Below are 25,366 nucleotides of genomic sequence, written 5' to 3'. Positions count from 1 at the left end.
TAAAATGGTTTACTACAGAAACAACACTGACGCCACAAGGTTATACTGTATGTAGAAAAAACACAGACTTACAGGCGGTTTATGAGTTCCTGGTGAACTTTTGTCTCCGACGATATGCCACAGGGAATTCTTATTAAATTAAATCTTATTTGATATTTTAAGTGCATACAGGTGTTTTTGTTTTGTTTTTCAAGCGAGACGTACACCGGAAGTGTTTCCGACGATGAACTTTGTACTGCGAACGCCGAACGGTCCAGTCGGAAGTATTTTGACGTTGGACTTGACTTCCGGAAAGTTGCTCGCCATCCCGAAGTGAAATTAGTGCTGCCCTGGATTCCTTCACATGTCAAACGTTTTATATCTGTATTAATTTAGCACAGTAAAAGAACCGTTTGCGGTTCGTCGGACGACGAGGAATGAGCCGGTACTTTTATTTGTCTTTTAAAAGTGACATTTGCGTAGTTTGACGGCCGCCCCTCTGCCGCAAACTAGCTAGCTAGCTAGCTAGCTAGCGTGCTAGCATCTCGGCTAGCCGCAACCGTCGGACGAAGCGACTCGACTCGGGGCCGACCAGCGCTCCAGCTCGGACCATCAGCGCCACGGAGGGCGCCGGCGGCTTTCCATGCGCGCGGGGGGCCTCGCCCGGACATTTTGATGGGAGGGCGCTGCTCGCCGACTGGACGTCGCGGGCAGCAGCAGCAGCCGGGAGCGAGGCGGAGGCGGGGGCGGGGGCGGCCGCGGCGGCGGAGGAGGCGGCGTTCGGGGCCCGCATGGAGTCCCTGGCCGGCTACGTGCACAAGGCGGCCAGCGAGGGCCGCGTGCTGACGCTGGCGGCGCTGCTGCTCAACCACAGCGAGGCCGAGACGCGCTTCCTGCTCGGCTACGTCAGCCAGCAGGCGGGCCAGCGCTCCACGCCGCTCATCATCGCCGCCCGCAACGGCCACGACAAGGTGGTGCGCCTGCTGCTGGAGCACTACCGCGTGGACACGGAGCAGACCGGCACCACGCGCTTCGATGGGTAAGTGGGCAAACGGAGCAGATACGACGGTATTAGGAATGATAACCGTGAGCACAAATAATGACTGCTCTTAAATGAGCTTTTTTTTTTTGTGCGCATGTGTATATTAAAACAGTAGGGCTGTCAAAATTAATTGACTAATCGATTATAAAATGAATCGCCGACCATTATAATAATTGAGTAATCGTTTGGAGCTATTTTTTTTTATTTCAAATTGTCCAAATCCTCTGATTTCAGCATATGAACAGTAATTGTTGACTGATTTCTGTATTCCTTGATGAAAGAAGACTGATTATCTTCTGTGTAAAAATAAGACATTTGCAAACATCTGCTTTGACTTTGGAAAACAATGTCAGAACCAATAACATCGAGTACAACAACAATCCCTCCCCCCTTTTTTTTTTGGAGTCACGATACGAATACAAAGTATGAAATGACCACCAACACTGGTTAATAAACATTACTCTTCCAAAAGAGGGTTGACTAAAACCGCCTGGCTGGAACCATGTTTGTTTCGACACAGCCATTTTTTGCAGCTCCATGCAGTAGACAGGAAGTTGATTGTTGCTAACAGGCTCCACTTTTTGACGCACCGTCTGGAGGTGACTTTGAAGAAATTATTCATAATGAATGTGTCAACTGAAATGTAGATAGTGTTTGTTCACCTTTTACAGTAATTGCTAACGTGCTAATGCTAATCGCAATTACTAACAGTTTAGCATGCGCTAAGCTAATTGTGCTGGTGTTTAATACTCATGGACAAAAGGGAATAATTTGAGTAGTTTTATCCACTCAATTCAACTTTAGTGGGTTAACCTAAAAAAAAAAGAAAAAAAAAAGTAGTCTTCTTGGGTGTAATAATAGTGTTTGTTTACCTTATACGGTAATTGCGAGCTCGCTAATGCTAATTGCGATTGCTAACAGTTTAGAATAGGCTAAATGTGTGTGGCCAAAACATAAGTAGCAGTAAAAAAAAAAAAAGAGAAGGAAATAATGAGGTAATAACAACATAAAATATCTAAATGAAAAAATAATATGACTAAAAATATTAATAATAAATAACGATGAGTTTTATCCACTTTGGTGGATGAAACAAACAAAGCAAAAAAGCAGTTGGCGATGTGTTGCAATAACGAGTTTTGCCCGGTGCCCCCCCGCAGCTACGTGATCGACGGCGCGACGGCGCTGTGGTGCGCGGCGGGCGCCGGCCACTTTGAGGCGGTGCGGCAGCTGGTGTCGCACGGCGCCAACGTCAACCACACCACCGTCACCAACTCCACGCCGCTGCGGGCCGCCTGCTTCGACGGGCGGCTGGACATCGTGCGCTACCTGGTGGAGCACGCGGCCGACGTGGCCATCACCAACAAGTACGACAACACCTGCCTGATGATCGCCGCCTACAAGGGCCACGGCCCGGTGGTGCGCTTCCTGCTGGAGCGCGGCGCCGACCCGGACGCCCGGGCGCACTGCGGCGCCACCGCGCTGCACTTCGCCGCCGACGCCGGCCACCTGCCGGTGGTGGCCGAGCTGGTGCGCCGGCGCGCCGCCATGGCGCCCAACGGCCACGGCATGACGCCGCTCAAGGTGGCGGCCGAGAGCTGCAAGGAGGACGTGGTGGCGCTGCTGCTGGCGCACGCCGAGCCGGCGCGCCGCGCCGAGGCGCTGCAGCTGCTGGGCGCCTCCTTCGCCAACGACCGCGAGAACTACGACCTGGACAAGACCTACCGCTACCTGCGCGCCGCCATGGAGGAGCGGCGGCGCCACGGCCTGCCGGACCGGCCCGGGGCCGCCGCCGCCGCCGCCGAGGCCTACGGCGGCCGCCCCGAGTGCCGCACGCCGGCCGAGCTGGACGCCATCCGCTCGGACCGCGACGCGCTGCACATGGAGGGCCTGATGGTCCGCGAGCGCATCCTGGGCGCCGACAGCGCCGACGTGGCGCACCCGGTCATCTACCGCGGCGCCGTCTACGCCGACGGCATGGAGTTTGAGCGCTGCGTGCGGCTGTGGCTGCACGCGCTGCGCCTGCGCCAGCGCGCCCGCCGCGGCACCCACAAGGACCTGCTGCGCTTCGCGCAGGTCTTCTCGCAGATGCTGCATCTGAAGGAGCCGCTGGACGCGCACGCGGTTGGTTCTGCCGTTTGCGAGCGCGCTTCGGATATTGTTGATTGGAAACCCGAGTTTGAAACATCAAAGCACTGTTTTGAAACTCATTTCAAACCTTCATTTGGAGCGCTAACCCCAGTTTAAAACCCGAATTTGAAAGCCCATTCTTAGTTTCAAATCCTACTTTGAAACGGTAAAAGTAAAAAAAAAAAAAAATAATTGACACCCCAATCCTATTTTAAATCTCTTCTTTTCAACTTTAACCCTCCTTTGAAACCCAACTCCGAATTTGTCATTTTTTAAACCCCAGTTTAAAGAGAAAAAAAAGAAACCCAAATCCTGTTTTCAACCCTACTTTGGAAGCTTAGCACAATTTAAAACTCATCGGAAACCCTAATCCTATTTTGAAAAGCCTGTTTTGAAAGCCTAACTCTCGTTTAAAACCTTAATTTGGAGCTCTAACCAGAGTTTAAAAGGCTACTTTGAAAGCCAACCCCTAATTTGAAGGCTTAGTTCTTTTTTAAAACCCTACTTTGAAACCCCAATTCGAGTTTAAAACTCTCATTTGAAAGCTGAGCACAATTTGAAACCCGAATCCTCCTTTCAAAATTTGAATCGGGAGGCCTCGTTTCAAAGCTTACTTTGAAAATTGGAAAGCCTATTTGAAACCTCACTTGAAACCAAGTTGGTTGGTTGGTTGGTTTCACTCAATTGCAACTCAATTGTTGCCGCTTTTTAATTCATTTTTCTTCCCCCAGGTGGAGCAAGTCCTGGGCTGCAGCGCGCTGGAGATCGGCCGCAGCATGGCGCGCGCCCACTCGCGCGCCTGCGCCCAGTCGGAGGGCGACGCCGACTGGGCGCAGGCGGCCGACAACTACGAGTCCAACGTCTTCACCTTCCTCTACCTGGCCTGCATCGCCACCAAGACGGCGTGCGCCGACGAGCGCCAGCGCGCCCGCATCAACAAGCACGTGTACGACGTGGTGCGCATGGACCCGCGCGCCCGCGACGGCGCCACCTTGCTGCACTTGGCCATCAGCTCCAGCACGCCCGTCGACGACTTCCACACCAACGACGTCTGCGGATTCCCCAACGCGCAGGTCCGCAACGCCGGAACCGGACCGCCCATATCCTCGGATCCAAACTGACGCCGCCGTATATCGGCAGCGTCGTGTCGCGATCCCAAAAGCAGCACCCTCTGGTGGAGACTTTTTTTTTTTTTTTTTACAAGGCTCGTTTTGTCCCTTCTCTGATGAAGGGACAAATAATTATAGAGGAACAAAACTCAAAATCAATTCATTTTATTTCCATTTATTTTTTTATATCCATTTTTATTTCCACTTTTACTCATTTATTTATTTATTATTTATTTTGAATTTTAACATTTCAACTTGGCAGTGCGGTCCAAAACTGTCCAAATTAAAAATAAATAAATAAATGACTAAAAGTACAAATAAAAATGGAAATATACTTCAAAGATTAAATACAAATGTATTTATTTCTGTGTGTTTTATTTATATATCTATTTTCATTTATATGTATCTTTTGGGATATTATTTATTTATTTAGTCATTTATTTTGAATTTTGGCAGTTTTGGTCCTCCATAGTGAATATGCATTGCTGTAATGTACAAAAGCAAAAAAAATGTTTGTTTTTTTTGGTATGTCGAACATCCCCACAATAAGGTGACGACGTTTGTATCTGGTTTGCGTGTCAGGTGACCAAGCTGCTGCTTGACTGCGGCGCCCGCGTGGACGCGGTGGACGGCGAGGGCAACACGCCGCTGCACGTCATCGTGCAGTACAACCGTCCCATCAGCGACTTCCTGACGCTGCACGCCATCATCATCGGCCTGGTGGAGGCCGGCGCGCACACGGACCGCGCCAACAAGCAGCGCAAGACGCCGCTGGACAAGAGCACCACCGGCGTGTCGGAGATCCTCCTCAAGACGCAGATGAAGATGAGCCTCAAGTGCCTGGCGGCGCGCGCCGTGCGCCGCCACCGCCTGCCCTACCGCCAGCAGATCCCCGCCAGCCTCGAGGAGTTCGTCGACTTCCACTGACGCCGGCGTGCTAACGTTCGCGGCGCGTCGGGAATCCTTCCCGCTTTCGCTACCTTGACGTTTTCATAGATGAAGAATCAAACCAGTACGTCTTAATTAATTTGCACAGAATCGTTAGCCAGTCCGCGTTAGCTTCGGTGCTAATTGTCGTTACGTGCGTTGGCGGCACGCGACTGTCATCCAGAAAGTCAAAACCCTGTTGCTCAAGTCAAAACTGTTTCAGGGTTTTGTTCTCTCTGGACCCGGATGCTTATGCTAGCATGCTAACGTTCACTCCAATGCGATTGTTTACGTTGTCGCCGTTCTTCGGCTTGTTCCAAATGATGTTCTTTGCTACGTTAACATTTTCATATACGAGACAACATAGTTGACTCTTGGTTTGTGAGATAAACAAAAAAAATCAGTACGTCATAACACCACAAGATCAATGTTAGCCAGTTCGTGTTCTACCGTTAGCTTAAGTGCTAATTGTCGCTACATGCAGTTGTTGACATGTTAGCATTGTCAGCGTGCGACGGTCACTTTTTTTGGCGAGTCCAACTCAACTCATTTATAAAGCAGGTCCAGAAAGTAAAGACTCTGTTGCTAAAGTCAAAACTGGTTCAGGGTTTTGTTCTTTCTGGACCGGGATTTCCCAAGCCTGGTTAAGTCGTCGTCGTCGTCGACTTGGCGAGTGAACGTTAGCCGCTAGGCTAATGTAGCATGTGGCAAGCGTGATGCCGTCATTCAAGAGACTCCGCCCACAAGACCTCATCTGGTTAAGTCACCTCCTTGGGGGGAGTGCCAGGCCGCCTCTTAATTTGTCGTTGACAAGCTGATTGTGTGACTTTGATTTAACGGGTGATTTGAAAAAAGAAAAACAAAAAAACTTGTTCCAGTTCCGCCCACTAAGTGCCTCAAAAGTGCTCTTGCTGTCATTGTGCAACTCACGACAACAGACGATATAATTACTTTTTTTTTTTTTTTTAACTAATGTTAAGACAACACAGTAGTGACAAAGACGTCGATAACAGCCAGATTGACTGCAGACAAGCGTGACATCAGAATGAGAAAGTAGCAAGACGATGAATGATTATAAAAACAACAGCAACAATAATGACTACAATATCGACATACAAAATGTAAAGACAATTATATCGACAAAATCAAGTGACCAATACAACAAGACAGAAATGATAGCAACAAGAAACACTACAAAAACGAGAACGACAATATCGACGGCAACGGCAAATCTGTTTTATTACCAAAAATGTCAAAGAATTTATAACATTTAAAGTTGTGAAAACAAGTGAAGGTCTTCTTGCTTCCTTCTTAAAGTGTCATTCATGTTTTTCACTTGAAATGTTGTCAGTTCCGAGCGCGACAAACATGCTTGAAGCATGCGCGGCTTCAGGGCGGCACCACCACACATTGCTAATTGCAAATGCCAACGCTGCTAAGCTGACATCAACTTTAATTTGGAAGCTAACGGCAACTTTGCTTATTTATAATGCTAATTAGTTTACTTTGCTTCATTAGCATTAGTGCTAATTGCGCCATTTAAATATTCCGAGCTGACAAATGCTAATATGTTAGCCGCTTCATTTTTTTCCCCTCATCCATCAAAGCTAAAGTGAACTTTCCTAATTTAACACCAATGCTTATCTTGACAGCTAATTTGAACTCAATGCTAATTTATTTTGCCTGCTTTACAATTAGCACGAATGTAAATTAGTGCTAATTGTGCCATTTCAATATTGTGAGTTGACATAAATGCTAATATGTTAGCCGCTTCATTCAACTCAATGCAAAGTTGACATCCATGCTAATTGCTAACGTGAACTGCAAAGTTGACATTGGCATCCAATATGGCTGCCAGTATCCTCGGGCCACCATGCTGAGTGTTGAAGTCACTGCAGGGGGCGTGGCCATGATGGGGTCAGTGTGCTCAGGGTCCTCTCCCCAAGCTCCACCCCATCTCCCCCATATCATGTAAACATCGTCAGTGACATCATCATGCGCAGCCAAGCGTCATCACATTCCCTCTGCTGGCTTCCCATTGGCTGCTGGCTGCTCCTGACTCCGCCTCTTCCTGGAGAAGAAGCCCAGCTGCAAAAAAAAGAAAGACAAATCAGATATGCGTGCATGCGGCAGTATTTGCTGTTCGTCATGCATACGCTACGCACCCTCCAGAGCGCCAGCACGATGACGGCCAGCACGAGGAAGCCGCCGGCGCAACTTCCCAAGATGACGGCCACCAAAATGGCGCCGGAAACGCGCTCCTTCGTCAGCTCCACCACCGCCTGCCCAGGATTGCAGTTTTTGGTTTTCAAAAAGAACTGGTATAGGAAGGCGGGTTTTTTTTGTTTTTTTTTCTTTAACAAGGCAATTAAAAAAAAATAGCCATGTATATAGCAAGGTGTTTTTTTGTTTTTTTGTTTTTTTTTAAAGGTTTTTCTTTTTTTTTTTACAAGACAATTTAAAAAAATCCATGTATAGCAAAGCGTTTTTTTTTTTTTTAAGGTTAGGTTTTTTTTTTTTGTTTTTTTTTTGTATTTTTTTTTTTTTAACAAGGCAATTAAAAAAAATAGCCATGTATAGCAAGGCGTTTTTTTTTAAGGTAAGTTTTTTTTTCTTCTTTTTTTCTTTTTTTTTTTAAACAAGGCAATTTAAAAAAAAAAGCCATTTATAGCAAGGTGTTTTTTTTTGTTTTTTTTTAAAGGTTTTTCTTTTTTTTACAAGACAATTTCAAAAAATCCATGCATCGCAAAGCGTTTTTTTTTTTTAAGGTTAGGTTTTTTTTTGTCTTTTTTTTTTTTAAAAAGGCAATTAAAAAAAATAGCCATGTATAGCAAGGCATTTTTTTTTAAGGTAAGTTTTTTTTTGTTTTTTTGTTTTGTTTTATTTATTTATTTATTTTTACAAGGCAATAAAAAAAAAAAAAGCCATGTATAGCAAGGCGTTTTTTTTTTAAAGGTAAGGTTTTTTTTTAATTTTTTTTTTAAACAAGGCAATTTAAAAAAAATAGCCATGTTTAGCAAGGCGTTTTTTTTAAGGTAAGTTTTTTTTTTTTTTTTTTTTTTTTTTTAAACAAGGCAATTTTAAAAAAAGCCATTTATAGCAAGGCGTTTTTTTTTTGTTTTTCTTTTTTTTTTTTTTAAACAAGGCAATTAAAAAAAAATAGCCATGTATAGCAAGGCATTTTTTTTAAGGTAAGGTTTTTTTTGTTTTTGTTTTTGTTTTTACAAGGCAATTAAAAAAAAGCCATGTATAGCAAGGCAGGGTTTTTTTTTGTTTAGTTTTTTTTTAACAAGGCAATTTAAAAAAAAAAAAAAGCCATGTATAGCAAGGCATTTTTTTTAAGGTAAGGTTTTTTTTGGTTTTTTTTTAAGGTTGTTTTTTTTTTTTTTAAACAAGGCAATTTTAAAAAAAGCCATTTATAGCAAGGCGTTTTTTTTTTGTTTTTCTTTTTTTTTTTTTAAACAAGGCAATTAAAAAAAAAAAGCCATTTATAGCAAGGCGTTTTTTTTTGTTTTTCTTTTTTTTTTTTTTTACAAGGCAATTAAAAAAAAGCCATGTATAGCAAGGCGGGGTTTTTTTTGTTTAGTTTTTTTTTAACAAGGCAATTAAAAAAAAAAAAAAAAAGCCATGTATAGCAAGGCATTTTTTTTAAGGTAAGGTTTTTTTTGTTTTTTTTTAAGGTTTTTTTTTTTTTTTTAAACAAGGCAATTTAAAAAAAATAGCCATGTATAGCAAGGCATTTTTTTTAAGGTAAGGTTTTTTTTTTTGTTTTTTGTTTTTTTTACAAGGCAATTAAAAAAAAGCCATGTATAGCAAGGCGGGGTTTTTTTTTGTTTAGTTTTTTTTTTAACAAGGCAATTTAAAAAAAAAAAAAAGCCATGTATAGCAAGGCATTTTTTTTAAGGTAAGGTTTTTTTTGTTTTTTTTTAAGGTTTTTTTTTTTTTTTTAAACAAGGCAATTTAAAAAAAATAGCCATGTATAGCAAGGCATTTTTTTTAAGGTAAGGTTTTTTTTTTTGTTTTTTGTTTTTTTTACAAGGCAATTAAAAAAAAGCCATGTATAGCAAGGCGGGGTTTTTTTTTGTTTAGTTTTTTTTTTAACAAGGCAATTTAAAAAAAAAAAAAAGCCATGTATAGCAAGGCATTTTTTTTAAGGTAAGGTTTTTTTTGTTTTTTTTTAAGGTTGTTTTTTTTTTTTTTAAACAAGGCAATTTAAAAAAAATAGCCATGTATAGCAAGGCGTTTTTTTTAAGGTAAGGTTTTTTTTTAAGGTTGTTTTTTTTTTTTTTTTTTTAACAAGGCAATTTAAAAAAAAAGAAAAGCCATGTATAGCAAGGCATTTTTTTTAAGGTAAGGTTTTTTTTTTTTTTTTTTAAGTTTTTTTTTTTTTTTTTTTAAGGTTTTTTTTTTTTAAACAAGGCAATTTAAAAAAATAGCCATGTATAGCAAGGCGGGTTTTTTAAGGTAAGGTTTTTTTTTAAGGTTGTTTTTTTTTTTTTTTTTTTTTTTTAACAAGGCAATTTAAAAAAAAAGAAAAGCCATGTATAGCAAGGCATTTTTTTTAAGGTAAGGTTTTTTTGTTTTTTTTTTAAGTTTTTTTTTTTTTTTTTTTAAGGTTTTTTTTTTTTAAACAAGGCAATTTAAAAAAATAGCCATGTATAGCAAGGCGGGTTTTTTAAGTTAAGGTTTTTTTTGTTTTTTTTTCTTCTTTTTTTTTTTACAAGGCAATTAAAAAAAGCCATGCATAGCAAGGCTTTCTTTTTTTTTTTTTGCCACCAGCTTGTTGGCCACCAGATGGCGCCAAAGCTGCGCTTGTTTTGAAATTTACTTGTGGACGTGTACCAACGGGCGGCACGGTAGTCGAGTGGTTAGCACGTCTGCTTCCCAGTTCTGAGGTCTCCGGTTCGAGTCCAGGCTCGGACCTTCCTGGGTGGAGTTTGCATGTTCTCCCCGTGCCCGCGTGGGTCTTCTCCGGGTACTCCGGTCTCCTCCCACATTCCAAAGACATGCATGGCAGGTTAATTGGGCGCTCCGAATTGTCCCTAGGTGTGCGTGTGCGTGTGAGTGTGGATGGTTGTTCGTCTCTGTGTGCCCTGCGATTGGTTGGCAACCAGTCCAGGGTGTCCCCCGCCTACTGCCCAGAGCCAGCTGAGATAGGCGCCAGCAGCCCCCGCGACCCTTGTGAGGAATAAGCGGTCAAGAAAATGGATGGATGGATGGACGTGTACCAACGGCAAGTTGCGCAACTGGCACCTGTCTGAGCTGATGCTCGTCCTGCAGGAAGAACGGAGCGGACACGTCCAAGCGGACGTCCGCACTCAGCAAAACTTGCAGAGTCTTCAACGACACCTGAACAACAAAAACACACGCACGCACGTTTGATGCGTCATTTGTGGGAAAGGTCATCGACCGACCTTCGTCAGGACGTCTCGCTGGAGTCTTCCTCGGAGGGTCAATTTCAGCCGCTGGGAGGCGGGGAGGAACACGCGGCACTCCGCCCACACGCTCGCGCTGTTACTTTCATTCTGAACGGGCACACACACGCACGCGTAGTGAGTTGTGCACACATCCATGCACGCACACGTGCCGACCCACCATCTGCGTCAGGTGCGTCAGATCCTCCGCCGCCGCCCGATTGGCTGCAGCGGGCTGCGTCAGGGCGCAGGAGGCGGTCGCCTGCGGAGACGAGGGCGTCAGTCACGTGATTGACAGCCGGGAGGGCGGGGCTAAGGAATGCACCTGGTCCCGGTCCCGGTTCTGGTCCTGGTCCTGGTCCTGGTCCTGGTCCAGACCGCAGTGGGTGAGGCTCAGCAGATGGTTGCCACGGTGACTCACGGCCCAAAGGTCGGCCCTGAAGGTCACGCCCCCAACGGGGAACCACGACAGGTTCTCCAGCTGAAACACGTTAGGGACAAAAAAAACAAAAAACAAAAAATGTCAAGGTTTCATTTCTTCAAAATCATGCAACAACACTGATTCAAAACCAGTTTTAACATCAACTAAGCATTCATCGTTTGTGCTTAACTCATTTGCTCCCAAAAACGTATAAATACGTTCTAGTTTCAATGTCTTAAGTGTCCCAAAGACGGATTTATACGTTTGTTTATGCTAGCTAGAGCATACACAAGGCTTTGATGCAGCCTCTCAACTGCAAAGAATGGTTGAACCAATGGTAGTAATTACACAAACAGCCAGCAGGTGGGAGCAGAATTTGTCTTTTGCTGGCAGGGTTCTGTTACCTTGTACTCTTTTATAATGGAGTGTGTATATATCATTTATATACATACATAGAAGGAAACGTTGAAGGTGGGGAAGTTGTCCTCGTCATCGTCGTCTTGTAATTGGACGACAAAGCGGGCGGGGCTAGGATCCCTGAAGAGAGGGACCAGCTGTCATTTGATTGGCCACCAGACGCATGATTGACGGACGGACGGACGGACGGACGACTGACATGGCGAAGAGGATCTCGCTTCGGTATTTGAGCGGGAGCGTCACGTCCTTCACGTTGTCGTCGGGGAAAGCGTCTTCGCCTTCACTGGAACACGCACACACATCCTGTTTTCCATTCGTGCGTGTGCGTGTGTGTGCATGCGTGTGCGCACTCTGACCTGCTGGCCGCCACGCCCACATGAAGGTGGTCCAGAAAGGCCGAAGAACTGAACTCAAAGTCCACTCGGAAGGACACCTGGACGGAAAATCGTGTACGCGACCAACAACGAAGAAACAAAGGAACGGAGCGCGAGCGGTCGCCATCTCACCTGAGACGACGACTTGACGAACGGAGCGCTGACGTTACACCTGGTCCGACTGCTGGCCTGAGGGAAGCACTCCATCTGCACGTCCGATTGGTCCTGGCAGAGAAGGGGGTGGGGCCAGAGGGCGCTTGGGCAAGGCGGAGCGGACGTTGGGTTACCTTGACGACCACGAGGCCGGCGAAGATCAGGTTGGGCGAGGAGGTGAGCAGGACGGACGTCCCGTAGGCGTTCTCGCCGCGGTTCTCCAGGCGGGTCCACAGCGACGCCCGCCGGCGCCTCCCATCCACCACGTGCGCCCCCTGCTGGCCGCACCACCGCCGCCACGCCCACTCCGGGGAAGAGCACATCTGCCTACGCACATCAACATTGCATGCGTGTGTGTTGATTTCAATACACTTTAAAAAAAAAAATCAAACTAAACGCTTACTAAATAACTAAAACTAATAATAAAAAAGAAACAGAAGTACTGTAACAAACTAATTACAACGAAGTAAATTCTCCAAATGAAATAAAAATGAAATCAAAGGAATAAAATAATCGCAACTAAATGAAATAATAAGCTTAATAAGTAGCCACTTACTGTACACTTGTGAGGTCAACGTGAGTGTGGACGACGAGGTCGGGAACGCAAACGTCTTCGTGCGTGCAACCGTTCCAAAATGGAAGCTGAAAAAAAAAACATTAAACGAGATAGCTTGAAACTGATGGAAAAAGCTAACTTCAGCTAAATGCTAAATGCTACGTTGGACTGTCACTTGCGTCACGTCAGCGATTAGCTGTGGACGACCAAAATAAATCAATAATGACTAAATATATATAAATACATTTGTATTTAATTTTTGAAATATATACTTTTTGAAAATTATTTTAAAAATGATATCCAAAAAATAAAGATAAATGGAAATAAAACAATTAAAAATATATATATACACCAGTATATACATTTGTGTTTAATTTTTGAATTCCTCTATATTTTTTTATTTCCATTTTTATTTTCACTTTTATTTATTGATTTCGTCATGTATTTATTTTGAATTTTGGCATTTTTGGTCCGTACTGCCAAGTGGAAATGTTATGCAAATGAGGGGGCGGTCCTACGCCTGTCTTGGGTTGGACTCCGCCCCGTTGCAAACTGACTGTCATTGGTGGAGTGAGCGGCTCGGGCGAACAAGGAAGTCTCGCCGGCTTGCAACGGAGAAGCTCCAGCAATCTTGTCATGAAACTAAAAACGGATATAAAAAATATTTGTCAAAAATTAAATACAAATGTATACATTTTTTGCTCTTTTGAGGTATAATTTTCGAATGATATTTTTTATATCCATTTTTATTTTCACTTTTAGTAATTTGTTGAATTTATTGATTTTGAATTTTGGTCCTCCATAATTAGCATGTGAGCGAGCTCACCTCGGCCTTCAGCGTGGTCGGCCAATCGGGGTCCAGCATCGGCCCGTCATCGGCGCTCCATAGCCCCGCCTCCAGCCCCACCGCGATTGGACGGCCGTAATCCATCGTGTCCTATTTGACATCACCATGTTTAGTTGGTTTCCCGTCAATCGTCGACAAAATGGCCGTCGGTCACCTTCCGTCAATGTTGACGTTTGGCTCACCTGTGTGCGTTCGTGTGTGCGTTCGTGTGTGCGTGTGTGACCTGCACTGTGAAGGCGTGTCGTCGGCATTGCGGTCCGCTTCCTGTCGTCAGCGTCATCACGTTGTCCTGAAGTCGTTGGCGCTCGTCCAGAACGGCCCGATGAGGAAAGCGCTTCTCGTCCAAACTCAGCTGGTAGCGCACCGCTAAGGAGGGGGGCGGAGTCAGGCGTGAACAGGAAGTGATTGCGCTCGTGACTCGACAGCATGGCCGGGTATCGAGTCTCATTTGCGGAGTCGATTCGATTCACGAGGGTTCAGTTTGGTTCAATTTTTTCCCCCCAATTCGATTCACTTCACTTCACTTCAATTAATTATGGAACATCAATTGTTTGTAAATTCCAATTAAAGTTTTGCAGTAACTTTGAATGATTTCATTTACTCATGAAAGTAACACGTGTTATGATCAACTAACGTGTTACACAAAAATTGATGAAAAATATTGTCATAATTTTAATTAGGGCTGTACAATATTGGAAAATCGTGCAATATAGTTGCTGAATATAGTGATCGATATTATTGCGATATTTATCATGTTACCTAAAGAAATGACATGTTTATATCGAATGAAAAAATGACACTTTTTCATGCAGCAAAATAAGCAAAGTCAATATATTGTCAGTTAATTAATTGTAATGACCTCTCGATAATGTTCAATTATTGATGGTGGTGCACATTTTAGTTTGCGTGAAATTCAGGTCAAAGCATAAAACTTTACATGAAACTTATTGCACGTCTTTGTGATATGCATATTGCATGGGCCAATATCACGATATCCATAATTTTTTTCCAGATATATTGTGCAGCCCTAATTCTAATTCAATAATTGAAAATACAAATCAGGAACATTCTCAATAATAAGTTCATGAAAGAAAACTACTTTCAAATTGTATGTGAACAGTACCTTTCAAAATCAGCATTTAAATTTCTATTTTCGTTTTTTTTTTTTCCCAGTCTTAAAACGACTTCTACTTGACATTTCTCTCACCGTGCACGTGCGCTTGCGAGTGCGTCTGTTCTTAGTGTGTTGTGTGTGTGTGATGTGGTCCAGATGTTTGGCGCGCGCACGTGTCCACTTGTCATCCAAACAGAGTGATGTCACCTTAAAGTTGTGAGCGTGGCACAAGCAGTGGAAAAAATATGACGACGACGCTTTTTATGATTATCGGTCACTGTTTTTTTTTTGTTTTTAGTATGAAAAGTCCGAGTGTTATTGATACTGCACCCGTAAGTGGTTGTTAAAAAAGACAAAAAAGAATGTTGCAAAGGTGGCGGGCGGCACGTACCGACGCGTCGACGGTGGTCGTCGCGGCGCGCGGCGGCGACGCGGCGCAGCCGCAGGCAGACGATGGCGGCCATGCAGGTGAGCGCCCTCCCGCCTCGCCAGCAGTCCTTGTGGAAAAGGTTCACCTTCTCCGGCTCAAACGTCAGCGTGGACTCCACGCGCACCACCTGACGACACCTGCGGGGTGGGGGCGGGCATTCACAGGGGGTGGGCGTGGTCACAAATAAGGGTGGCAACCTCACGATAATCTCATATGACATGACGATATTGCCATTATTGATATATTGGTCAGGTCATAAATAGTGTACTCACCGATACCACTGTTTTAATACAGTATCGGTATCGGAACAACACTAGTTATAAATCCACAGTGATCAAACTACTCAAGACATAAACTGATAGTTTTTTAATGAGAAAATACAGAAAAAAAAATACAGAGAAAAACACAACAAAACTGGTATCTTCTTCACAGGGCTTTTTTTTTTTTTTTTAAACAAATACAAATGTCTATCTATAGTCAAGTGTTTCATTTTATAAATTAGATTTTTTTTAATTAAATTATATATATATATATATATATAAAATAATGTATCTATCAGGACACAAGTCTCACCATTTATGGCGATATCGACGTATCGTAAGTCACGACACACATGCGCCCAAACTGACCGTACGACGACGGCGGCTCCGAGCGCTCCGACGGCCACGCTCGCCAGTCCCTCGCCGTCCTTGCCGGCGTCCAGAGCTTGCCCGAAGTACGCCAGTCCCGAGTCCAAGCCGGCAGCGGGAAGGCGCTGGCGAGGAGAACGCGCGTCACGAATCGTCAACGATTACAAAAAAGCGTGACGTCGTCGGGCTCCCACCTGCGCGTGGCGCAAGCGAACGCCACCGCGTCGGCCGTGGTAGAGGTAGAGGGCCCCCCGGTGGTCGTCCTCCAGCGGCGCGCCCACCGCCAAGTCGTTGAAAGCGTCGCCGTTCACGTCGGGGATCTGGGCCAGCGCCGCGCCAAAGCGCGAATTCAGAGCGGGCGACGGGAGCAGCGCCCCCTGCAGGACCAACGCGGCCTGCCAAAACACACGCCCATATATAGACACGTGTGTGAGGTCAGGTGTGTGTGTGTGTGTGTGTGTGTGTGCGTGTACACGTGCTTACCTGTTCATGTGCGTTGCGTTTGTAGACGTAAACTTTGCCCGTCTCCTGCGCATCCTGACTGCAGTACATGGGCGCCGCCACTAGGAGGAGGTCGCTCTCCTCGTCGCCATCCACGTCCATCGACAACAACACGCTGCCAAAGTAAGAACCCATCTGAGGCACACGCACAAAAACATGCACAATGACACAAAAACTCACATAAATGCAAAATAAAGAAAATAAAAAACAAATTAAACATAAAAGACAAATAAAAATGTAAAAACACAATATCAAATGATTTTAAAATACATAAAATATATTTTTTAAATCCAATACAAAAACAAATTATATAAAGAAATATGCACAGACACAAAATAAAGAAACAAAAAAAACAAATAAACAAAAATGTAAAAACACAATAAAAATGATTTTAAAATACATAAAAAAAATCCAATACAAAAAGAAAATATATAGACACTGACACAAAATTAAGAAAACAACCAAAAAAAAGATACATAAACAAATAAAATAAATAAATAAAAAATAAAAAACAACTATTTGGGTGGGGTGGGGGCGGAGTCAAACCTGCTCTCCCAGGAGCGCCTGCAGGACGTTGACGTTTGCGCGGCCGTCCAAGGTGAAGGCGATGACCTTTCCGCTGTGGTTGAAGCGGGGCGCTCCCGCCACCACCACCTCCGACCCGCCCGGGCCCACCAGCGACCCCAGCGAGTACCCTGCCAAAGGTCGCGGCGTCAGCGGGGACTCGCTCGCCCGCGTCGCGTCGCGTCGCGTCGCGTCGCGTCGCGTCGCGTCGCGTCGTACCGAAATAGGCGGCGTGGTTCCGCAGCTCCTCGGGGAACTGGTCGCCGTACGCCGACCGGTCGGGAAGGAGATCTCCGTGCGGACCGCCGCGCTTCAGCACGGCGCCGTTCCAGTCGAACGCGCCCACCGCGCCCAGCAGGAGGCCGTCCTGAGGGTCAAACGTGGAGAGGTTAGCGCGCCTCAATCTCACTGGTTCCAAGCTTTGGCCACTAGGGATGTAACGATAACGGCAATATCGTGATATCAACATATTAAAAGTGCCACAATACATACATCGTCATCATCATGTCGCGATATTGAAGGCAGCACATCTGGTCCAAAAAAAAAAAAGTGGCTTGATTTCCACTTGTGCAGTTCTAGCACCCTCTGGTGGCTACTTTTTTAGTTTCATTTTCAGAATGTCGTCTGCTTGTGAACAGTCAATTTTGTGAAGGAACTCAATTTATTGGATTTATTAATTTCTTATTTCATGTCATTAATTATTAATGTATTGATTTTATTAATAATAAAAAATGCATCAATTTATTGATATTATTATTGATTGTCTTTTATGTGCCTTGACATGGAAAGGCGACCAGTCTATCGTTTGTTGAGCGCGATTGGCGACCAATCAATGGGCTCGGCCATTGACAAACGGATCGGTCGCGGGATCCAGCGGGAAGCAGATGCCGATGAGGTGAAGTTTTGCCAAAGAAATGTTTTCCGGAGCGGGATGACGGACGTTCCGCTCCGCTGCTCACGCACGTCCGCCCGTCTGCTTTCCACATGGGCGCTCGCTCGCTCGCTCGCTCGCTCGCCTCTCGACCCGTTCGGCGTGCGCGACACCTGACACCCGGGAATCTCAGGAATCTGTTGCCGTGGCAACACTTCATTTGCAAACGCTGTGGCCAGGAAACTTTTCTCGTCAGCTGCAATGCAAAAGCGCCATGCAAAGCAAATCGCAATAATAAATAATAATAATTAGGGATAGACCGATTATCGGCCGGGCCGATTATCGGTGCCGATATTTGACTTGTTGACCAATATCGGCATCGGCCGTTTTACGAATTTGAAGGGCAATAAAGCTGGAATCAAGTTATGTCATTAAATAATTTAAATTAAAAAAAAATTAGAAATGATGTTGAAATTTTGTAAAACTTTATTTACTGTAGAAAACTTAAGAAAACACATTTATTTATGTATGTATTTATTTATTTATTTATTTATTTATTCACTGCAAACACTGGGAAGTCCCAACACTTTTTAATTCACTAAAAATAATAATAAAAAAAAAAAAATTGAAATTATGTTGACATTTTGGAAAACTATTTACAGTAGAAAAATTTAGAAAATTATTTATTTATTTATTCACTGCAAACACTGGGAAGTCCCAACACTTTTTAATTTATATAAAAATAATAATAATAATAATAATAATAATAATAATAAACAAATAAATTTAGAAATCATGTTGAAATTTTGGAAAACTTTATTTACAGTAGAAAACTATTTAGTTATTTATTTATTTGCTTGCTTAGTTTTGAGTTTAGCTTAACACATTGCTGATGACCCTGGAAGTTCCCTACATTTTCTACAATTTCTGTTAAAATTTTTAATTAATCAAAAACTGTCTATTATTTATATGTTTTAAAATTAAAAGGTTCTTTTTTTTTTTTTTTACACAATTATTTCCTCTTTTACTGCAAATGACATCGGCTTGAAATATCGGTTATCGGCCTCCTTGACGACGAATAATCGGTATCGGCATCTGCCCTGAAAAAAACGTATCGGTCTATCACTAATAATAATGATGATAATCATAATAATTATAATTCTAAAAATTTGAATAATTAAGCGCGATGCAAATCGCAAATAAATAATAATCATCATCATCATAATAATTATAGTAATAAGCGGGCAGCACAGTGGCTAACTTGTTAGCACGTCCGCCTCCCAGTTCTGAGGTCTCCGGTTCGAGTCCAGGCTCGGACCTTCCCGGGTGGAGTTTGCATGTTCTCCCCGTGCCTGCCCCTGTGGGTCTTCTCCGGGTGCTCCGGTCTCCTCCCACATTCCAAAGACATGCATGGCAGGTTGGTTGGCCGCTCCCAATTGTTTGTGCGTGTGGATGGTTTTGTCTCTGTGTGCCCTGCGATTGGCTGGCAACCAGTTCAGGGTGTGCCCCGCCTACTGCCCAGAGCCAGCTGGGATAGGCGGCAGCACCCCCTGCGACCCTTGTAAGGAATAAGCGGTTCAGAAAATGGATGGATGGATGATGCAAATCAAATTGCAATCCTAATAATAATAATGATGATAATAATAATAATAATAATAATAATAATAATAATAATACGCACAATACAAATCCAATCGCAATAATAAATAAGAATAATAATTAAAAAAAAATAATTGATCAAATCACGTTATCATTAGCAATAGCACAGTGTGCTACATTTATTTGACTACATTCTATCGTAGGCCTTTGAGTATTTTTGTGTGTGTTCTTGATTTCCATTTCTGTTTTTTTTTTTTTTTTTTTAAGTTATCTGAGATGACTTGTGTTGCGTTTGCGTGACCTGACGCTTCCACGTTCGGCCTCTCGACGAGTCACGCACGCTGGATGATGTGGCTACACGTAGCAGCATTAGCATTAGCATTAGCATGCGCATCGGGCGTTCTCACCTGCAGAAGGTGCGAGGAGAAGCCCGCCTGCGCCATCTGCAGGCCGAAACCTCGGCCCTGCCCGCCGCTTCCTGACAAACACGAGACCAATCAATGAGCGGACGCCGCTGAAGGCTGCAAAGAAAAAAAAAAAAAAAAAAAATCGCCGGCCGGCGCTCATCTTGCCAGTTTTGCCAGTTTCGCTGACCTTCCAGCGAGAAGATCCGCTCTCCCAGCGCGTCCACGATGTCCTTGAGCGCCGCCTCGTCCGTCACGTTGAAGAAGTGCTCCTCGTCCGGGTCGCTGGCGATGAAGCGGATCTCATTCAGGAAGGACGACGGGTCGATGCCGCGGCGGTTGTAGTAGCCCAAAACCTCAAAACGCCACGCCACAGAAAATGTTGGAAAACACACAGGAAGTGATGTCATTTTGGAAAATCGAAAAGTGTTTCCATTATGGGAAAACACACAGGAAGTGTTGGCATGTTGGAGGATACAAAGAAAGAAGTGAAGCCATTCTGGAAAAAATACAGCAAGCGTGGCCGTTTTGGAGAAACACACATGAAGTGCTAGCAAGATGGAAAACACACGTGAAGTGCTGGCATGTTGGAAGACCCACAGGAAGTGATGTCATTTTGGAAAATAGGAAGTGTGTCTATGTTGCGAAAGCACACAGGAAGTGTTAGCATGTTGGAAGGCACGCAGTAAATGACACCATTTTGGAAAATACACAGGAAGTGCTGAGACGTTGAAAGACACAAAGGATGTGAAGCCATTTTGGAATCAACTCGTTAAGTGTAACACACAGGAAGTACAGACATGTTGAAAGAAGCACAGGAAGCGTTAGAATGTTTTTGTTTTTTTTTCCCTCTCCCAACAACTTGGGAGTTTTTTGTTGTTTTTTTTTGCAGTAAGACATACAAACTTGGCAGCAATCAAAGTTCTAGCAAGTTGGAAGACACAAATATGCAGGAAGTGCGGCCATTTTGGAAAAACAGGAAGTGCTAGCATGTTGGAAAACACAAGAAAGTGCAGACATGTTGGAAGACACGGGAAGTGACACCATTTTGGAAAATACACAGGAAGTGCGGCCATGTTAGAAACCACACAGGAAGTGTGGCTGCTTTTGATTGTGTTATGCTGGGTTTGTGTCATATTGTGTCGTCGTTTTTGTGGTGTTTGTGATGTTGTCTCACCGCGATGGCGTACATGGTGACGTTGTCGCGTTTGCAGCGTGTGACGGCGTCGTCCAGCTGAGGATTGTCGTGAGATTCTCCGTCCGTGATCACCACCAAAACTTTGTGAGCGCCGGGACGGCCGCCGCGCTTGAATGCCCGCGACCTAACAACGCACACATCATCATACACGACGCGGCCACGAGGTGACGTGCGAGGCGAGCGGCGCACCTGGCGACGTCGATGGCCAACGCCGTGCGCGTCTCCTCGCCGCCTCGCTGTCGGATGTCAGCGACCGCCTGCAGGACTTGCTCCACCGTCTGGTGCTCGCCCAGATGGAACTCGTGGACCACCCTGGAGCCGTACTGGACCACGCCCACCTGCGCATCGGCACGGGAACGAGAGAGGCAGAAGGACTCTCATTATCCAATCGTTTTCAAATCGATTATCCTATCAATTGTTGTGGGAATGCTGAAAGTTATGCTGATGCTAAGTTAATGCTAAGTTAGCATGTTAAGCTACTGCTAAGGTTTAAACAAAACAACAATTATCGGCTATCGACATCGGCACTTTTTAAATTGATTGATAGGTACCGATTGAAAATAGAACTATTGTGCACCTCTAATAAAAACATATTTCTAAATGCACTAAATACATAACTTACATAATATTACGACTACTATTACTACTACTTGTAATTTACTAGTCCTACTACTATGTATGTATCCTTCAATTTCATTCATAGGCATTCAACTTAGCATTCAGCTTTCAGCATTCCCACGCAATTTCTCCAGAAATTGCACTTAGTATAGTTCCAACAAGTAATTGAGTAATTATTAGTGTTGTTCCGATACCAATACCGATACAGTCAACGCCGTGCTCGCGACACGGCGCGCGCGCGCACAACGAGTGACAACATGCAACAGTGGAGACAGTTAGCAGAAGCCGGTGCCTCACATCTCGGTATTTCCCATGGCTATCGAGTCCTCTCGGTGCACTTGTATTTCCCGGGCCGGCGTTGGTACTGCGCGCGAGCCAAAAAGAAGAACTCCCGTGACGATCCAATGCATGGATTCAAACGACACAGGTATGTCCCACAGCCAACACACCAGCTAAGCTAAAAGCACACTGCAAGTATCTCATTTCTCAGTTTGTGGCTCCCTGTCAATGTACACAACTAGCATGAGCAGCAGATAGGAGAACTGAGACGTGCCCGCGATTACGACAGCCCAAAAAACAAAATATAAACAGTAGTGATTCTGTGGTCATCATCGTGTCTCAGATTAAAAAAACAAAAAAGATGTCATACATTAACCAAAAATGAAAGTGATGGCAAAGAAAAACAAAAATTGTTAAAAACAAAAATTGTTGATAAAAAGGTTAGGGCACTTTTGGAAATATTTTTGGATATATTAAGTGGTTAAAATGTGTTTGATAGATTTATTGTTCCATAAGGTGGCTTCATATTTCTTTTGGCTGGACGGTAGGTTTATTTCATGTCTTAAATTTATGTTTCTGAAATACTTCACAATGTGGACATATTCTGTTTAATTGTGTTGGTGTCTTTTTAAAGGTTAAATATTTATATTTCAAATTGAATGATCAGCCTTTTGTTTTCCTGATCCTGATTTTGAATTAAAAAAAACAAACAAAAAACAATTATAACTGTCAATAACGACTAATAAATATTTAAACTGATACATTTTTCAGTCATATCGCCCAGCCCTTTGTTCCGGTCCATTTAAATAATTGATTCAATATATAAAAATATAGAAGACATTGTGTTTGTTCTTTTTTAACACATTTGTAGATACTGTAAAAATTTGTGGTGTTTTAAGATTAATGTTTACAAGCAACAAATGTCACTATAAGTTTTGAATATTGAAATTAATCGTATCGAATCGAAAATTGTATCGTTCCCAAACTTAATCGAACCGTTCTGTTCTGAAAGATAATCGTTTTTCAAATCGAATCGCAACCTGTGTATCGAGATACATATCGAATCGGCCTCATGTCAGAGATTCCCACCCCTAATATATATATATATATATATATATATATATATATATACACAGTATATATATATATATATTTTTCCCCACTGATGGATTCTTTCAAAAATAAATTAATAAAATAAATAAATAAATAAATAAACCTTTTTTCAGCCCGCTGGCAGAAATGGGCTTCTGATATATATATTATTTTTTTTTACTGGTGGGAATGTTGCTTCCATATGAAGACGAGAAGAAGCCGGAAGAAGATGAGGACGACAAGAGGAAGTGAAGACGGCGTGGTCGAGGACGATGAGCAAAATCGTGACGAAGAGGAAAAAAACCGTGACGGCATCCGACCTGCGTCTGCCCGGGTCCGATGTTGACCTTGCGCAGGATGTTGACCAGGAAGTCGGTGACGTCCGCCCACGGGTAGATGGAGTTGGAGCCGTCCACCAGCATCAGCAGGTCCACGAAGGTCTCGCACCCTGCAAGAGCGACACGCGCGCGTGTGGACGCGCAGACCCAACGCTCGCCACGCGGAGGCCGGCCACTTACTCTGAAAGGCGGGCGTGAGCGTCTCCAGCGTTTGGAAACGGGCTCCCACGCGGGAGCAGATTCCCGACGTGTACACGGAGCTGCCGCACTCGTGAGACCAGCGAGGCCCGCACGTCTGAACACACAAACGCCCGTTAGAGTGCCTCGTTGTTAGCATGTTCATATGTTTCTTTGGTAGCATTTGTCAGGCATGTTCCAGATCACTCTCTTCACGAGTCAAGTCACGGATACCGATACCAACCACGGTTATTTTCAATACTGAACATTTACAAAACCAAAACAAACAAAAAACAAAATGGCAGTTTTGAAGAAATACCTTTATATATGCCAATGTCACATTTTTCTTTAAATTTGCATGACAATTTTCTAATCTTCTAATTTCTAAATTCTACTTCCTGATTGCAAAATGGCCACATGAGTACCGGTACCTTGAAATATCAGCCCGATACCGATACCTGGCATTGGTACTCGCCCATCCTTAACCATTTTTGTTAGCATGTTAGCATATTTACATATGTCAGTGTTCGCACTGAATCTTTGTTAGCGTGTGTTAGCATGTGTCATTGTTATCATGTTAGCAAACATTTTTTGTTTGGAATAGAACCGATACCTGGCATCGGTACTCGCCCATCCTTAATCATTTTAATGCGCATTTGTTAGCGTCTTAGCATGTTAGCATAATTACATATGTCAGTGTTCATGCGTGTATCTTTGTTAGTGTGTTAGCATGTGTCATTGCGATCATGTTAGCGTACATTTTCCGTCTGGCATAGAACCGATACCCGTCATCGGCGCCTGCGCGTGACTTACCACAAAGCTTCCGTCCTCGCGATCGGCGGCGAGCGTCATTCCCAGCCTCATCCCGTCCTTGCGCTGCGCCAGCACGTTGTCCACCGATACGTTTCCTGGTCACGTGACGTCACGTCAGCGAATCGCGCCGTGGGGGGCGGAGCTACGGGCGGAGTTGCTCACCCAGCCGCAAGGGGCTGCAGGCGGCGCTCGAGTTCAGAGCTGTGGCGGCGGCGGCGTCCATCGGGCACCTGAAGACGTCGCCCGTCTGCTCGCCGTCCGTCCAGGCCAGGGGGGCGCCCACCAGGAGCCTTTCAACACACAAATCAAATGACCGGACTCAGATGCGCTGCTTTTAATATCGTGACAGGACACCGCCGATATATATTTTGGCAGTTTTAATATCGCATTATCTGTAACTGGTAAGGGTGGCAATGTTTGACTGTCTCACGATTCGATTCCGATTTTTGGGCCTCCGATGCGATTCAGAATCGATTTTCGATTCAAAATGATTTCATTTAGACTGATTTCTGCTTCAGTTTAAAGATTAGCAAATAATTGTCACGATCGACCCCTGTCTCGGGATACTTCACTTGTTGAGCCATTTTTGGCAGTCAAACAATATTTTGCCTATAATCAATTTGATATGTTCATGATTTTTCATGTACAATTAGTACCTTTCAAAACACATTTTGCAACTTGCTGGCGACTGAAAATGACATCACAAGGGCTCAGGTAACCAAATCACAGCTCAGCTTGTGAATGTCACATGACCAAACCTAGAAAACAGGTGAGCTGTGATTGGTTATCTGAGCCCTTGTGATGTCATTTTCACTCGACAGCAAGTTGCAAAATGTGTTTTCAAAGGTACTAATTGTACATGAGAAATAATGAAAGCATCAAATTAATCATAGACAAAATATGAACTTTTTATTGCTATCATGGGCTTAATAAGTGAAGGCCTAATCGGGTACAACATGACCAGCGATCCCAAACAAGGGCAAGACCGTATCAAATCGTTTTAAATCAAATCTATTTTCGGACATATCAAATCGATTCTGAATTGTACTAAATGAGAATCGCGAGTCTTATGAGAATCTTTTTTTTTTTTTTTTTGGCACACCCCGAGTAGCTAGAGAAGTGAAACGTGCGTGTGCGTGTATTTGCGTGCATTTTGCAGGTGTGTGCGTGCGATGAGTCAGGACCAGACGCCACATCGTGTCATCATTAAGGACGATCTCGTTTCCTGTTGACTAATAAAAGCGCCGCTGTTTGTCCCATAATGCACTGCGGGGCATCGCCGCGCTTCCCCTCACAACAGTCAACATCAAGAAGACGATGATGAAGGTGAACACGTGGCGCACACGCAGGTCGTCTTTTTTTTTTGTTTTCTT

At 44.0% G+C, this 25,366-nt stretch overlaps 2 protein-coding genes across 3 annotated transcripts in view; one reads left to right on the top strand and one right to left on the bottom strand.

The window, feature by feature from the left end:
* The first annotated feature begins 195 nt into the window (after positions 1–195).
* On the top strand, positions 196–6,473 carry fem1b (fem-1 homolog b). Its single transcript, XM_077517835.1, has 4 exons — positions 196–1,018; positions 2,179–3,142; positions 3,880–4,221; positions 4,840–6,473. The coding sequence occupies exons 1-4, from the start codon at positions 771–773 to the stop codon at positions 5,182–5,184; spliced, it is 1,899 nt and encodes a 632-aa protein (XP_077373961.1). The 5' UTR covers positions 196–770; the 3' UTR covers positions 5,185–6,473.
* LOC144016557 (integrin alpha-11-like) overlaps positions 6,399–25,366 on the bottom strand; it is a 44,419-nt gene continuing 25,451 nt past the window's right edge. Inside the window, exons 3-30 of one of the 2 annotated variants that reach the window (XM_077517830.1) lie at positions 24,156–24,283; positions 23,994–24,088; positions 23,184–23,298; positions 22,986–23,113; positions 20,866–21,014; positions 20,656–20,800; positions 19,669–19,834; positions 19,482–19,552; positions 16,824–16,971; positions 16,587–16,735; positions 16,023–16,175; positions 15,734–15,934; positions 15,540–15,664; positions 14,872–15,047; positions 13,590–13,732; positions 13,346–13,456; positions 12,520–12,605; positions 12,098–12,290; positions 11,943–12,035; positions 11,793–11,869; positions 11,636–11,719; positions 11,472–11,556; positions 10,924–11,079; positions 10,780–10,860; positions 10,599–10,709; positions 10,438–10,533; positions 7,350–7,466; positions 6,399–7,272 (exon numbers count right to left, since the gene is read on the bottom strand). In XM_077517830.1, the coding sequence (XP_077373956.1) occupies positions 7,198–7,272; positions 7,350–7,466; positions 10,438–10,533; positions 10,599–10,709; positions 10,780–10,860; positions 10,924–11,079; positions 11,472–11,556; positions 11,636–11,719; positions 11,793–11,869; positions 11,943–12,035; positions 12,098–12,290; positions 12,520–12,605; positions 13,346–13,456; positions 13,590–13,732; positions 14,872–15,047; positions 15,540–15,664; positions 15,734–15,934; positions 16,023–16,175; positions 16,587–16,735; positions 16,824–16,971; positions 19,482–19,552; positions 19,669–19,834; positions 20,656–20,800; positions 20,866–21,014; positions 22,986–23,113; positions 23,184–23,298; positions 23,994–24,088; positions 24,156–24,283 (3,457 nt within the window). In that variant the 3' untranslated portion in view covers positions 6,399–7,197. The remainder of the gene's footprint in view (positions 7,273–7,349; positions 7,467–10,437; positions 10,534–10,598; positions 10,710–10,779; positions 10,861–10,923; positions 11,080–11,471; positions 11,557–11,635; positions 11,720–11,792; positions 11,870–11,942; positions 12,036–12,097; positions 12,291–12,519; positions 12,606–13,345; positions 13,457–13,589; positions 13,733–14,871; positions 15,048–15,539; positions 15,665–15,733; positions 15,935–16,022; positions 16,176–16,586; positions 16,736–16,823; positions 16,972–19,481; positions 19,553–19,668; positions 19,835–20,655; positions 20,801–20,865; positions 21,015–22,985; positions 23,114–23,183; positions 23,299–23,993; positions 24,089–24,155; positions 24,284–25,366) is intronic. The other variant, XM_077517831.1, reaches the window with a different exon arrangement.

Source organism: Festucalex cinctus, chromosome 3, assembly GCF_051991245.1.
Source record: "Festucalex cinctus isolate MCC-2025b chromosome 3, RoL_Fcin_1.0, whole genome shotgun sequence".
NCBI lineage: Eukaryota > Metazoa > Chordata > Actinopteri > Syngnathiformes > Syngnathidae > Festucalex > Festucalex cinctus.
This window is presented reverse-complemented; position numbering and strand designations above follow the sequence as displayed.